General features: G+C 39.0%; 1 protein-coding gene across 1 annotated transcript in view; it reads left to right on the forward strand.

Moving 5' to 3' along the window:
* Positions 1-16,401, forward strand: part of SPTBN5 (spectrin beta, non-erythrocytic 5) — an 89,897-nt gene that overhangs the window by 18,422 nt on the left and 55,074 nt on the right. The window contains exons 17-31 of the mRNA XM_053946138.1: positions 100-346; positions 1,148-1,287; positions 2,265-2,364; positions 2,930-3,100; positions 3,191-3,355; positions 4,098-4,324; positions 4,871-5,057; positions 6,222-6,422; positions 7,468-7,584; positions 8,156-8,319; positions 10,058-10,190; positions 11,021-11,166; positions 12,337-12,451; positions 14,398-14,508; positions 15,609-15,788. Coding sequence (XP_053802113.1) covers positions 100-346; positions 1,148-1,287; positions 2,265-2,364; positions 2,930-3,100; positions 3,191-3,355; positions 4,098-4,324; positions 4,871-5,057; positions 6,222-6,422; positions 7,468-7,584; positions 8,156-8,319; positions 10,058-10,190; positions 11,021-11,166; positions 12,337-12,451; positions 14,398-14,508; positions 15,609-15,788 — 2,404 coding nt within the window. The remainder of the gene's footprint in view (positions 1-99; positions 347-1,147; positions 1,288-2,264; positions 2,365-2,929; positions 3,101-3,190; positions 3,356-4,097; positions 4,325-4,870; positions 5,058-6,221; positions 6,423-7,467; positions 7,585-8,155; positions 8,320-10,057; positions 10,191-11,020; positions 11,167-12,336; positions 12,452-14,397; positions 14,509-15,608; positions 15,789-16,401) is intronic.

Raw genomic sequence — 16,401 nt, forward strand, 5'->3', positions numbered from 1 at the left:
GGTGTATGGGTGCTGCCAAGACAGCAAAGAGCTGTGATGAAAGAGAATTCATATTCTCTCATGCAGTGAGGTCTCATTTTTCTTTTTGACTCTGGGAAGATTTCTGCAGCTTGAAGAGCTTGGGCGCAAAGTAGTCCACCAACAACCCAGTAACAACAGGAGCAGAGATGTCCACCAGATCATGGAGAGACTTGCCAAGGAGAACAAAGAGCTGGAGGAAATGTGGGAAAAGCGATGTAAAAAGCTGCAGGACGGCCTGGAATTGCAGAAGTTCAATAGGGAGGGAGACCGTATCAATGCAGCCCTCTCTGGCCATGAGGCCTTTCTCCGGGGCGATGACCTTGGGGTATGTACAGCAGCTGATCTTGTTTTCTCCTGCTTCTTCTCCCCATCCAGGGAGTAGCAACAACCTTCTTTATTAGAATGGTTTCTTTATTCTTCTGATCACGGCATTTCCATGCTTGGGAAATAGACTTCCAGGATCTTATTAACATTCTTATGTTTTTACTCATCTTAATGAGAACAAAGCTCATTGTTCCTCAAAAAAAAATTTAAAACTGCTAGGGTTGTAATTTGTTGCTGTTTGTACATATCATATGGTTTGTATAAAATTGACTCATCCATTAAAAGATAAGATTTCTGCTTAAATACAGTAATTTTTTTTCAAGTAAAAATGTAACCTTTTTTTTAAAAAAAAAGTTTTTTCCATATTAAAGCATATGAAGAAAAAAAAAAAACAAAAAAAAAAAAAAACAAATGCAGATCTCTCATCACCTCTTATGTTTTCAGGTGAACTCAAAACATTCATACTTTGGGATCAACTGAGTAGAACAAAGTTTTACAAGTTAGTCTTTTGTATTGCATATCCCTAGATGGGCCAGAGTGGGGACATAAATTTAGAATGCAGATAGTCTTAAAACGTGAAAATGGAACCATAGTGGAAACACAGAACAAAGAAACCATATATGATACCAACCTGCTGCTTGTTTGTAGCCCTGAACATCCTTGGGCTCATGCAAAATGTACACTCTTCCTCCTGCCTGAGAGAGGAGTAAAGTAAGGTCCAACTTTTTTTTTTTTTTTTTCACTGCTACAGAAACAGTATGAGCAAGAAAAGTCCTGACCAAATTTTCTTTTTCAAATGCAGGACCATGTAGATGCTGTTCGAAGCCTGCTAAAGCAACATCAGGAATTTGAACAACTGCTGATGGCACTGAAGAGACGAGTGGAAGCACTCAATGAAAACGGGGTGAAGCTATTAGAGAGCAGGCACTTTGCATCTCATGTGTGAGTCCAAACCCATTCCTTTTTTTATTTAGCTTTAATAAATGATTCAGTGTGATCAGGTGAAATGAAAAATTTTCTCAGAGGAGAAATTAGTTGACCTCCAATCCACAATTTGATGGAAAAGGGAACCAAAAGGAATTCTTTTCAAAAAATAGATTTCCTGTGCTCTTAGGACAAATGAGATTTAGGTTAAAAGTAGCATTTGGCAGAACACTAGAATAAATTTTTTGGTATCATAAATTACATATAGTGATAAAACTTCCTTAAAGTGGACTCATTAAATGCTTACCAAAAAAAGAATTCCTTAATTTATCAGTATCACATATTAGGAATACAGTTTGCTTTTAGAAAGTTACTGAAGACTTCACAATCAAAATTCTTCAAGAGCAGCTCCTTCATGGTTTTGTCCAAGCTGAACTGTTACCTGTAATTCCTTTTTGTGTGCTAGAGCCACTAAGATCTAGTAAGGGGATCTCTTTACAAACAAGAATTAGAAATAGGTTAGAATAGACCTCTTGGATCAGAAGATCATAAGTGATAATGTCTTGAACACCCCCTCCACAAATATCTTAAACTGCCCTTAAGATCTGATTTCTTGCCAGCACTACTACCATTAAAAAGCTATTCCAAAGCCTCATTGCATTTACACCAAAGCCTCATTGCACTTACACCAATTATAACTAATAACACAATACTATGGAATATTTGGGGCAGAGGGAGGTCTCACTGTTCCAGTGTATGACTGCACCGCACTAATGTGACACAGCCATACAAGAGGAAAATACAGAGCAGCTGGCAAGCAACACCTGCTCTCCAGGTGAGCCCAATATGGTGATGGGACAGGGCCATAGATCCCTTCTTCCTGTCAGCAAAGTTGTAGTAACTAAGAAGAAACATTTATATTGCAGTCATGACTGCAGCGTAAGCAAGGGGAACCAATATTAGTACAGCACTGGACTTCCTGTTTTTCTTGGTAGTATTGAAGAGAGGATGGTCATTCTCCGGAGAAGGTGGGAGCAGCTGATACAAAGCAATGCCAAGCGAAAACAGAGGTTGTTGGATTCCCTACAATTACAGGTAAGTGATAATGCAGATTTGGTCAGGCGTCTGTGAATTTGGAATTTCACCCCTTGTCTTAATACAAGACAAAAACTCAAACTTCTGAGCATTCCTACTACAGCTCACTTTCTCTTTGGCTGTGGGACAGAGCTTTGTTTTTCAGGGAGCAGATGATGCACTGGCAATAAAACTTACAAAGCTATACCATAGAAAATTAAAAAAAAAAAAAAAGGAGATTCTGAATGAAAAATATCAACAGAATGCATTGTCTACTGGTTAAATTTATTCTGCTCATCATTTACTATTGTTCTGGGCCTCAATAACTTAGTACAGTTAATTAAAGTTTTGGCACCAAACTTAGTTTCTATGCTGAGATATGAAGTTATACTGGAGGAGTGATTGTCTTCTGGTTAAAATATTCTATCAACGATGCAAAATTTCACTGACAATTACAGGCAACAGATTAGTAAATGTGGTAAAAAAGGGACCAAGAGATATTGTGGTGGCTTAAAACCTCATCTATAGTTTAAGATCCTACTTCTTCGTTAGTTAAATCAATTTAATCCTGTTTGTTTTCTGTAAGGAGTTTAATCGTGATGCTGCTGAGCTTTTGATATGGATGGAAGAGAAGTACAAGGTTGCATCAGATGAATCCTATCGTGATCCAACAAATGTTCTACGCAAGCTGAAGTGGCATGAAGCTGCTGAGAAGGAAATGTTGGCTAATGAGGAGCACTTTACAACACTGATAAAGGTGAAGGCAGCTTTGGAGCTAAGTTTTCCATCTTGTACCAAAATTCATAGATGCTGACTGCTAATAAAGTGATGCACTGTGTTTCTCCAGAAAGGAAATAAATTGATTCAAGACAACCACTACGCTGCAGTTTCTGTCCAGGAGAAGATGTCAGAGCTTCAAAAGAAATGGAGGGAATTGTATGGCAAGATGATAGAGCGAGGTGACAAACTGAGACAAGCTGGACAACAGGAACAGCTCATGGAACTGCTGCAGGTCAGGAAGTCATGAGGAACAGAGGGGAGGAATGATCTAGGAGCCTGGTTCCTCTATTGTGTGGACATCACATAAAAGAGAATACCATCCAGATAGAAGTGGTTTTTAAGGTCTCCATTTTGTCTACAGTCCCAGGAAAGAAACCCCAGTATTATGCTGCCCAAGCTTACTTCAAAGTTATGAGCATGATAATAATGCCAGCAAAGCATTAGGCTGTTGAACTTGGGCTCAACACTGCATCTGTGTGGCCATCCTGTACTGGGAAAACAACCCAAACTCTGTAGGGCTCAGTGCTGTGCAAACATAACTGCTTGCCTGGAGACAGTCTGGGCCCACAGGCGTGGCACTGTATTAAGCACACGGTCATCCAGTCAAATTCTATAACAAGGAGAATATGCTGTGAAGCTGTTTTGAGACCATTATGAATGGAACTGCTGTTGAGTTATAGCTACAATCTGAAGTCTTTGAAGATTGACTCTTTTATGTTATGTTGCTGAAGATATTTCCAAGAGACTGTTTTCAATGATGTGCTTTAGTGTCTCAGAGAGAAGAGTACTCCAAAATAGTTCACAAAACAAAATATTCCCAGGAGATGTCTCTTAGAGACATCCAGACATCATATTACCAAGAAAGGACAATTGGATTTGAAAATTGTGTCCAGGAGGCTGTCATAGGAGGGGGTGAGTGTAAAAAAATGTTGTTGAAAGGACAGTATGAATGTGCTGTAATCTTTTCCTGGCAGGATGCCAAAAAGAAGATAGAAAAAATTGAGAAAGTTCTTCAGGAATCTGAGATAGGCCATGATTTGCGCTCCAGCCGTGATCTACTCAAGCAGCACAGACAGCTGGAAAATGAGACACGTGAGCTGGCAGAGAAAATGAATGCCATTGTATCTCATGCAAGGAAAATGGCCACCAATCACTTTGACTCCCAGAGGATTCTGGATGAAACACAGAAATACCTGAAAAGGTATGGTGTCCCTCTGTTTCTTGACTCTGCCCACCTCTTGTGACAAATAGCATTTTTTATTCTACCTTCTAAAACATTCTCTTGGTTAATTAAGTTTAACCCATACTCAGGAAAGATTTCTTCTCCCAGCTGGAGCACGACTATGCTTTGATCTGCACCTACACCGCTGCCTGTTGACCCACCTCAACCTTTATGACTGAATATTGCTCCTTGCCAGCTGCACTCCTCCTCTAGTCCCTTCTTATCCACAGGCAGTCCACTGCTTTGTAAGAGGTACAGTGATCCAGCATTCAATACATCACAGGACAAGCCTAGGACTTTAAAAGTATAAATAATTTTTTCTCTGCTTACATTTAGTGTTATCATATAGGTCTGCTTGCCAAGGGATCCTTGTATGTGCAGCCAGAACTAACCATTGAAATTTAATTGCAAAGAAGTGTCCAGTGATTCGAAATCTCCACGATGGCGTTGTAGACTAATTCCTTTATGAGGAATAAAATGAGGATAAAACTTTGTTTTAACATATACTTAATGGATGACCCCTAGGTTTGAGTCTTTGCAAGCACCTCTTTATGAGAGGCATAAGTTGCTGGAAGCTGCTGTGGATCTTTATGAGTTCTACCATTATCATGACATGGAACTGAACTGGATCAATGAGCGCTTGCCTATTGCCCATTCCACCAACTGTGGGAAGTCCTTGGATGTGGCTCAAAACCTGCTGCAAAAGCACAAGGTAACTCCTTTAATCAAGTGCTTTATTGCATGGTTGCACACTGCAATTCAGCTCAGCCTACAGATCTGCATCCACCCCTGCACAGTCAAAGCTTCCAATGAGTATATTCACTGATTCCAGCTCTGGTCCAGCTAAAATGGTTCAGTGGATTGACACAAATCTGCTGATTGGTGATGATTTTCAGAATAAATACAGCATTCCTGTGAGAACTGCAATATTTGTCAAAATTTGTCATATTATGGAGTATTATTAATGTGAGAAAATGCATAGCTCTTCCCATTAGAAAAGGATAAAAAAAGAAACCAGTGCATTTGACATTAAATAGAAAAGAGTAAACTAAATAAAACTGTTGTAGTTTTCTTCTTATGGCTTCATGATACATTCTATATTGAAGTTTGTGCATACTGGATTTTCTAGGAGAGCATATAACAGTCATTTAGCAATTATCTTAAATCTCTACAGATTTTTAAATGGTCTGAAGAAGCAACAGTCACTGTATTTATAAGGACAGGTTAATATTCATTTCTGGGGAGTTCAGTTCTTTGCAGCAGTTCCTCACAGCCAGAGTGGCACCTCAGCTGTCCTGCACCACAAGTAATGCTGGATTTTGCAGCACTTTAATTGCAAGTTTCATGAGAATGCTTATAAGACCAGTGGGAGGATTTATGGAGCAGTAGTCCAATAGTTTTCATGGTACTGATGACAGTGTCTCTCTTTGCATCATCCTTCAGCCCCTTCATTGTCTTGGATATTCTATTTTTCCATCACCAGCTCAACATTTTTTTCTAATTCTCCCAGCTTTGTGGCTCATCCTGTGATCTGCTCCTTCTCCCAAACCTCCCTGGCTGCTGGACAGGGAAGGGACAGGAGCATGGTAAAGAGAGAACTTTGGTGTGGGGAAGTTAAGGGATGTGTGCTGCTTCCTTACACATCCTTCCCTCCTCTCTCAATGGCAGTACCAAGAGCAGAGCATTATGTGAGTGGGGCTGGCACTAGTGACTGAGGCTGCAGGTGTAGTAGAAATAAGACAGTCCTGGTGTCCACTTGTTGTACTCTGCCCACTGTCACTAGCTGCCAGTTTTGCTTAGGATTAGGAGCACACAGAGTTTACTTGTCCTCATGTATCTTCCTTTATTCCTATTTTTTCTTTTATCTCATTCCCAGGAACTGCAGGCAGAAGTGAATGCCCACAAAAAGCAAGTCCAGCGGGTCCTGGATAAAGGAAAGACAATGATTGTAGGCCAGCACCCATCAGCTCAGAAAATAAGTGAGAAATGCCAGGAGCTTCTGACTGCCTGGCAGGGCTTGGAGAAATCCTGTGAGGAAAGGATGAAGCAGCTCCAGCACTCCGTTGGCTTCCAGGAGGTACAAATTAAAGCAAAGAGCTTGCACAGTAGCTTCTTCAGACAAACAAGAGGACTGAAGTGTTAAAGTGAATAAAAAAGCCAGCTTTGCTAGGACTGGTATTCTCTTCAGCTGCTTGAGGCCAGGCTCATGGGAATGGGGGGCTGGACTGCATAGTTGAATGCAGCCCTCACTCTTGACCTGCTGCTCTACACAGGCTTCCCTTGGGTTCTGTACCCATCCCATATGGCTGTGCACAGAGCACACATTTCTCCCAGTAGTAGCTCCTTTCTCTGTGTCTTTAAACAGTCTCAGGCTTTGACTTATTAATGTAATGGATCCCGAACTGGCCCTTCCTACTGGAGAATTATGACATGGAAATCAGAAAAGAGGGGATTTCTCGTGCTAGCCATTCTTTACCTGTTTCAATTTTCCAGGCAATAAAATGATACTGAGGAACAGATAACATGCATTCACTCTCAGAGCAAGTTAGGGATTTTGGCTTTATTCTTTTCTATAGGCTTCTTGACCTTCATGCTTAGCTTGTTAAAAAAAAAAAAAAAAAACCCACCTAAAAATTCCATGCAAATATTTATATTGATAATCCAAATTTTCTGTCATCAGTGGATCATTTAGGAGTGCAGTTACTCCAATAGCACATGTAGTTTTGTAGAAAGAAACAGCATTTGCATGGAATTCATAGGCCCAGCTAAAGTATGTTTGCTGGGGTATTCAATCATCTGGCCTTTATTTCCTCTATATATGAAAACACTTGTCAATACTGTAGACTTTATGAAGCCTGATTCTTACAGTGATTTGAACTTCTCAGGCAGAGGAAGGAGAAATATCCCACTGATATTATACACTTAGTTATCCTGCACTGAAGTCTTCCATCTGTGGCCCCGTCATTATTTTGTGATTTCACAGAGAACAGTGAATTAAATATTTAATAAAACATTACAGTAAGCCTTACAGTGCACCATTTATTTAGAATTTATTAAGTAAGAAAAAAATGTCATGAGTGTATTGAAAGTTGAAGCTCATTTGTTTTCTCTTTAACTGACAGTTTTTAATGAATACATCAGATCTGGAGGCTTGGATAGCAGAAAAATACCCACTTGTGACAAGCAAGGACTACGGTAAAGATGAAGATGGAACTCTGAAACTCATCAAGAAACATAAGGTATTTCTCTGCCTAAATGCTGTAGGCTAGTCTGATCTTTTGGTCTCTCTGCAGGCATAAAATTGTCTGTTTCATTGGTAGTTGAGTGCCCAGCCATCTACAAGATTTTGCAATGATATATGTCTATATATGGATAGATTGATAGAAGAGATAAGTGCAGTTTACTAACCTGGTTGGTAAAATGTAGTCTGGGGGAAAAGGAGGATGGTGAATATTCTCATATTCCTCTGAGGCTAAATCTGACTATCTGCTTTTCAGTTTCAACAGATGCATGCAGAAGTCTTGTAAATTTTCCTAAAATCAAAGATACAGATAAAGTATTAATCCAGGAATACTTTTCTCTACCTGATATTCCATCAGGGAATTCTAATTGTCTTTATTCATCTAATTTGTTTGAATTTGTGTACAATTTTTAAAAATGTTGCTAGAAAATAATCTAAAATTAATCAGGTCTTGGAAATGTCACGTCCTTCCCAAAAGTATTTCTTTTTCAATCACTACACCCTAGACTGTTCACAAGGAGTGGCTCTCTTGGACAACTGACTCTCAATGCACTGTTCTTCTTTGTCAGGCACTGGAGCATGAGATTGCCATTTACCAAGATATGTTGAAAGAACTGAGTGAAAGTGCCCAAACTCTTCCTCTTGTGGGCTCCATCCAGTATATTGAGGTTGATGCACCAAAGGAACAAGTTCATTCAAGACTCCAGGAGTTACAGGAGCTAGCAGCAGCAAGGTATAAACCAGAACTCCCACTTGGATCCTAGATTAGATTCAAAGCACACTGAAATCAATAAAGGATATCTCCAGTTACTTCACTGGAATTTATATTCAATATATTACAAATAAGTTATTAATTATAATTATGTTGTTGTCGTTGTTACTAGTTTTGTTTTACTTCTATAATTTTATAATTAAATTATCTTATCTCCTCTTTTTTCAATTATAATTAGGAAATTGCTTGTTTCTATATTATAACTCTGTGCACTTATGAGCATTTCATTTTACTAAACAAGACCTCTACAATTTATTTGAGGAGTTCTGCTACATATTAAGGGTTTGATATCTATTAATTTCCTCTTTATCTTTAAGCATCTTCCTGTAAAGTAACTTGAAAGTAACTGTAAAGTGCCAGATTCTGGTTTGCATTTGTGGTATTTAGAATCTGCTATCAATAGGAAAAATATTTTTAGAATATTCCCTTAATGCTACTTTAAAATTACTTGATTTTTACATATTTTAAGGGAGACAAAAATTGATACACTTATTTATATGCCCAGTGATTGTGCTACTATAGGAAGGCTTTTATTCTTGAATTAATAATTTACTTTTAATTTCAGTTTCTTTCAGTTATTATTACAGCAAGATATTTACAACAGGACAGTTGGCTTGTACAAAGGGTTTTAACACTTCTAGTTTGTTTTCAGAAAGGAAAATATGTCTGAACAACTTTGATTTTTCCCCACAAAAATTTCACTCAGAAAAGGAAGAGGGCTCTGCAAACAGAATAACAAATAAATTAATCTGAATACTAGAATAATTAAATCTAAAGAAAATGCTGTTATTTTACCTTTCATTTTTAATCTAGTTTGCAGTTGAAAAAGTAAAAGCATCTATAGAAAAACTTGTAAATGAAAAGTTCAGAAAAAGAAATAATCTAGAAATATCAGAAGACTTCTGTGTGTTGAACACAGAAACATTTTGTTTTCATTCTTTCTAAATGTTAACCTGGGTCTTGTGGTGCCTTATTGGTGCTCTGGTTTGCACCTCTCATCTGCATTCTCCTTGGGCTGGACTCTTAACAAGTTACATCTCTTGTGATGAACATTTGTGACTCAAACTGGGAAGCCAGATTCTTCTTTCCTGGAATATTTGCACAATGGCAGGCTAGCAGATGGAAAATTGATATATTTTTTTGCTGTGGAAGCCCTGTAATGTGTCTGGCTGAATTATAAAACAATCTAGACCATTGGAAATATGTAACAGGTTGGAGCAATTCTGCCAAACAGGCAACATGAGAATTGCATCCAAAGGCTTTAATAGCATCTGCTTTCCTGATGCTCAGGAAATATTTCCTTCTCATTTTCACAAGCAATTCAATTATCTTTAGAAAGACAGACCAGGACAGATCTGGAAAGAAATAAAGGGTATTCTTTCTCATGGAAAGAAAAAAACCCAGCAAAATCAATAACAACAAACCCCAACCAAAATCAAAAACAGAGCAGAGAGCAAAGAAAGAGTTCAGGTAGGCACAGTGCTCTTCTGGGAAATTCAGCTCATGAGATGAACATGACCTGGCTGACACCTGTCATCCTACAATCATAATTTCCATATATTATGAGAAATAATCAGCTCTTTCATTACAGACAATGAGTCTTGATGGTGAGAGGTTTTGGGGATTCATTAGAAGAAAGTTATTGATAGCCCTTCTCTTATATTATTAATTATATTGTCATGTCTCCTTCCCCCAACAGAGGGAAGAAGCTCGATGAAACTCTTGTCTTGCATGAGTTTCTACGAGAATATGAAGATCTGGAAGACTGGATCACTCAGCAGAAGCAAACAGCCAGCTCTGAAGACTATGGAAATGATTATGAACATGTTTTGGTGAGTTTGTTGAGTAACCGATTAAAAAAAATCAAATAATCTCTATGCAGTGAGACTGTAAACAGATACTAAGATTGTCCTTGAAAACTTAAAAGTCAGAGTAAGAAATAAGTATAAATAACTGGAAGATGGGAAGAGAAAAGGGTGAAGTGGATGGGAAGGACTGAAGAACAGGCAGCATTGCACCCTGTTACCATGAGGGCTGAGCTGTCTGAAACAACTGCATGCTAAAATGTCTACACTTCAACGAGCAAATCTTTTATATTTTTAATAAGTAGATATTTCAGTATGGTATCCATTTAGGGGGTTTTTCCTTTTTTTTTTTTTTTTTAATTTGTGATTGCTGATATACACCAGACTCTCTAGGTATATCTCTTCATATGGCTTAGAAACCAATCTAATGTCAGCCTGTTACAAATCACTAGCCATTCAGAATCTTCATTTTTATAATTTATTTCAAAATAGCTTGTGTCCTAAACCTTAAAATCAGACTACATTATCTATTTGCAGTACTCAATACACATTTGCATTCATAAAGTAAAAACACACCATTTTATAATTTAAATTCATTGTACATAGAATTTTTGTTCCTACCCCAGTAATAATGTTTCTGCCTCCCATCTGCATCACAAACCTCATGTTTTGCTAAGAATTTGAAGCTCCTCATGGTCTTTGAAGGTAGAATCCAGTCATTCTCTGCAGTTTCTCCATCTCTAAGTATAATCAGCTTATTACCTGGTTTTTGGGCTGTGTTCTGATGAGCAGTTATGTTTGGAAAAAGAGAGCATTTAAAAGGAGTTTCCTCTTTATTCTTGTTTTCCCTTCTAAAGCAACTTTGTGCCAAATATGATACATTCCGACATCAGTTGGAAGCTGCTGGGAAAAGAGTTGTGGCTTTCCAGCAGCTGGCAGACAACTTGCTGAACCAAGGGTATTCTGAGTCCTGGGAAATTCGGCAGATGCAGAAACAACTAAGGTAGGAGCCTTGCGTTAGGTCTAAAATGCTTTGTGCTTTCCATTTGCTCTCAAGGAGGAGGAAGTAACAAGAAACTGGGAAGGGATAAGGCATGTCCTCCTGATTCTCTAATTGCAAACTATGTGGTTTTCTCACTAATAGAGAGTTGCTTCCAGCCTCATCTAAAAATAAGCATCAACTACTTGCTGTTCTGGCTTCTTGTAAATTGCTTTGGAGGTGCTTTACAAGGTGAACTTCCTTTGCCCTTTGAAACAGGATCACCAGCTGACAGTCTTGGAGTTTAGATGCTTTTTATTGCTTCTTGTTTTCAAGTTTGAATCCCAGCACTCTTCTGCAGAATAACATTAAGCTGCTCGGAGCTTCTTAGTTCTGGCATCAGTCCAAACTGGCCCAAAGGAGAAGTGTGTCTGCAGGCAGCTGTGGTCACCACAGTATAAGACAGTTATTAAGCTATCAGAGAGTGTCCAAAGGAGCACCATGAGGATGATGAAGGGCCTTGAGGGGAAGCCCTTCATATAAGAAGTGGCTGAGGTCACTTGGTCTGTCCAGCCTGCAGAAGAGAAGACTGAGGGGAGACCTCACTGCAGTCTGCAACGTTCTTGTGAACGTTGAGGAGGGGCACACATTGATCTCCTCTCCGTGATTCCAGGGGAATGGCCTGAAGCTGTGTCAGGAGAGGTTTAAGTTGGATATTAGGAAAAGGTTTTTCACTCAGAGGGTGGCTGGGCACTGGAACAGGCTCCCCAGGGAAGCAGTCACATCACCCTGACTTCAAGAAGTGTTTGGACAAGACTATCAGATGGATGGTGTGATTCTTGGGGTGCTCTGTGCAGGGCCAGGAGTTGGATTTAATGATTCTTGTGGGTCTTTCCAACTCAGGATATTCTATGATTCTATGATTCAGTCCTCCAAGTACTGCATATAAAACCTGAAAAGTGCAATTGAGGGGAGAACTCTTAAATAGGACCATTTCTTTAAGTTCCTGGAGCAGACAGGAGGACAGAGTAGGGTGAGAGACATGCTGCCATTCAGAGAATCGCTCCAACAGAATTTAAAGGCAGGAATTAAAGCAAGAACAGGTTTTGTTTTCAGTCTTTCTTTAGACTGATGGTCTCCTTTATTCCTAGTTTAAATGTTTTACATTGTTCTTTTTCCCATTCTACCTTGAAGGAACTCTTGGGAGGAACTGTTAGAAATGACCAGATCACGAGGTGAGCGGCTGAGAGATGCTGAGGGGATTCACAAGTGTTACCAAGATCTGACAGATGCTCTGGCTCATATTGAGGTAAAAATTAATAGGAAAATCTCATGTAATGCAAATTTTATTTCAGTTTTTTTTCTGGAATATTGTTATGATTCTCAGCATTCTTACTGCTTCTTACTGCATTCTTACTTACTTCAAAGAAATTCTCAGTAAGAATCTAGTGTGATAACTCATAGCATTAAAAAAAAAAAATCCTGGGTAATCCTTAGACACTTGACTGGTTATCCTATGAGAACCACTGGTGAAACCAGGTTGAGCTGGAGTTGCTTATCTGTGAGAAAAACTGACAAGATCAGGGCTTGCACTAAGGTGCCTCACAGTGCAATGCATACAGTAATTTTGTTTGCAGTCATCAGGCCTAAGAAACTACTGCCTTACCATGGTGGTTCTTTGTACACTGTTGTAGTTTTATGTGTGCTGAAGAACTCTCCTGTGAAAAAGGCGTTTGTTTGGATTACAGTGACCATTAGCCTGGAAGTTTGTCAGGCAGTCATGTGACCTGATGTGAAAAGCTGAGCCAAAAATCTCTTCCTCTCATTCCGGTGCCCAGTACTGGCAATAATTTCAAACAGTCCCAGCATGAAAACTAGGGGAAGAAGTCCCCCCAAAAAAATCTTCAGCCATCTGTTTTATCTGAACATCCTGAAGAATTTCACAGAGAAACCACATCCTTACTGTAATGAGAGGTGTGGTTTCCCTAACACAGATGTTTACAGGAGGCAATGATCCAAGGGGTTCCACTGTTTGCAAGGCAACAGGGCTTTGTTTGGTTACACGTGATGAATTTTCTTCTTGTTTGTGCTGGCAGAGGCTGCCCCATTCAACCATGCTATTCCTGTTTTCTTTCCCTTTCATGAAGAGAAAATCAAACGTAATATTTCACCGTTCTCCAGCAGGGATTTTCAGAACCTGGTGGTTATTTAACTTCCATGATGAAGTAGTTAATGCTGAGCCAGTGACAAGTAAGGGTTCAGAAACACTTCACAGACCAGCTGTTGGTTTATCTCCATGCTGAGTTTGGACCAGGCAACCACTACACCCTTCTTGCATTGCATCTTGTTAATAGCTTCACACCAGGGAGGGAGAGCAGTCATCTCATCCATCCCTCCCTGTGCACCCTGGTCAGAAGCCTACTAGGGAAAGCCTGTTCTCAGAGGAACACAGTTCTAGAAGATCTTGCTTAAGTCACCAACTCCAGTGCTATCATAGTATAGGCAACTACAACATGCATCTCCTCTTATAGCACCTTACCAAGACACACTGTTGGTATCCCAAACTAACCTGTGATTCTGTTGCAGAAATGCAGTTCTTCAATGGTAAGAAATGTTCTTCTAATTTTCTCTAAACTGATCTGGAACAAATTTCTAATAATTTTAGTGACAGTTCTGTTGTCCAGCTGAAATGCCTTTTCTTTTTGCATGCATTTCCAATGCATGTCTGGGTAACAACTACATTCATTCAAAACATTTGCTGAATTAAAAAAAATGTTTAGGTTTCCATTTATGTAGTGATCCCTCCATTTCTCTCATCTTTACAGTAATCTTTCTTGTGCATCTATAACCAAAATTTTATCTAAAGTTGGTTCACAGGAAGACCACCTGTATCTTAAAGAATGGACTGAAACTGTTGCTTGTTAATGCTACTTTTAAGAATTCACTGTCACTGCAGTAGGTATTCAAGACTGATTCCCAACACAAAGCCTGTAAGATATTTTCTTGTATTGTCTGATCAAGGAAAGACACAAACCTTCATTTCTAACAGTCCATTTGAATAGTTTAGCCATTAAGATATTTAGAAGTGAGTCACTAGGAGAGGTTTTTCTGGCTTCCTTTTATCTATCATAGTTGAGTAGTAACTCAGTGTGCAGTATGAGTTACAGTACCCACTATTATTTAATGTAGGCTTGTACTGAGTTTTGCTTGGAAACGGGGAAAAAAAAAAAGCTTTCTCTGATTTCTTCTTTCTAGGAGAAGTCCAAAAGTATTCCAGATGATGTTGCTAAGGATATGACAGGTGTTCAAACCCAGCTCCGGAACCATGTGGCCTTGGAGCATGAGCTCTCTGGGAATGAGCAGCAGGTAATGACAGTCATTGGTGGTCTTCAATGTGTAGCCAAAGTTCAAGTTTCCAGGATAAGCATAATAATAATTTGGTATTGTGAACCAAATTTTTACTGTCTCTCACAGAAAGCCTGGATTTTCCTTCATTTTCTGGGTTTTTTAATATAGTCAAAGTCTGATGGCAGTGATAAAATAGGTAATTAAAACTTTTCAAAAATGGCACATACTGTAATAACTACTGACTATTGAAGTGATTCACAGGTATATTTTTGATCATGGTTTGAAATGTAGGATTATGCCAGGCTTTGTGATATGCTTATTGTCTTTTTCAAAGTGTTCCAAGAGATTAAAAGGAAAAATCCAGTATCTGTTTTATGCGCAGAGAAAATTAATATTGGTACAAATTGGGCTGTGAGAAAAAAGGATGAGGCTCACAATACAAATATGTAAAAATTTTAGCTTATTAGAACAGGTACCTCGTATATGGGAGACTTGATTGGCTTCAACAAACCATTAAAACTAGTATGAGTTTTCACTCTTTCGTTTAATATGTGTAATAGTATACAATAATATATACAGTGTAAAATACAGCATGAGTTATACTGAGATTACTGAACTTATTCGAGTACTACTTATCAGTGGCCTCAAATATTTTGGCCTTGGGGCAGTAACGTTAGAATTGATCCGATCAGCTTCTCAATACTTTTAAGGGTAAAAAAACATGAGACATGCATGAAGAGACTGTAGCCACAGTTAAGCTATATGGTCAATGAGGAAAAAAAAAGGAATAGCTGGCTATTACTTGAATTATAATAGCAATTGTAATACTACTTTCATTATTCATATAATAAATGATATAGTAAAAAAGGGAAATCAAAATCTGCCTCTGAAAAATCACTGTTGTGATGAGCCTTGGCAGACACTGGATGTCACTATTACTCCATAGAACAGACATTATAGAAGTTCTTGTTTAATATGAGAAAAGTTAAGTCAGAAAAAGTTGCTTGAATTGTATTTTCATGTACAGGAAAGACAGCCCGTATCAGAACTTTTCTAATAATAGCAGGATCTCCATGATGCTCTTCTTCTTATTCTCTGCTTTCACCCCCTGTGTACAGCTGCAGGAGCTGATCCACTCTGCACATCACGCGCTGCCCCATTGCTCCAAGAAGCAGGTGGAAGATCTGAAGGCAAAGCAGCAGGCAATAGTGACCAGCTGGAAGGCCCTGAAATCCAAAGTGGAGCAGCGCAGGAGACTCCTGGAACAAGCCTACAGGCTTTATGAGTTTCAGGCACATGTAAGCACCTCTGCCCTTTGTCCCTCACTGCTTAGGGAAGGTTGCCTGCAGTGGGTGTGAATCAGAGGTGAACTTGCAAGCTGGAAAAGGCTGCAAGTGCTCTCTGTCTTATCAATCAAGCATTTAGTGCTCATAGATACTTAGAAAGGAGTTAGAGGATAAGGATCTTTTTTATAGGAGAGGGATTTTTTAACTTTCTGTAAGAATAGAAGCTTCCATCCAGAGGTGTAAGGAGTAACTGTCAGCGGTCAGAAGCAGTCACTGCTTTGCAGGAGTAACAGTAATCTTTTCAAAGACTTTGCAATTTCCACTGAGTAAAAGTGACACAAAGAGATGTTACTCTCCCATTTATAATGCATAAAAGTTTGTTCTTTCTCTCAGGGCATGCAATAACGTTTGGCTAACTTACCTTATTGAAATTATCAAATACAACTCGATGATTTTTGCAGTAACCTCTCAAGCTGCTCAGTGACATGGATATATCAGCAATGCACAGTAGCTTTGTCTACAAAGAACTCAGCAGATCACTGAGCTGTGATTTGCCATGGAATACTTTGCAAATGTCAGTAGCCTCAGTGAAGGCCCTTGAGCTACACCACTGCAGATCAGTAGA

The sequence above is a fragment of the Vidua chalybeata genome, chromosome 6 (assembly GCF_026979565.1).
Source record: "Vidua chalybeata isolate OUT-0048 chromosome 6, bVidCha1 merged haplotype, whole genome shotgun sequence".
NCBI lineage: Eukaryota > Metazoa > Chordata > Aves > Passeriformes > Viduidae > Vidua > Vidua chalybeata.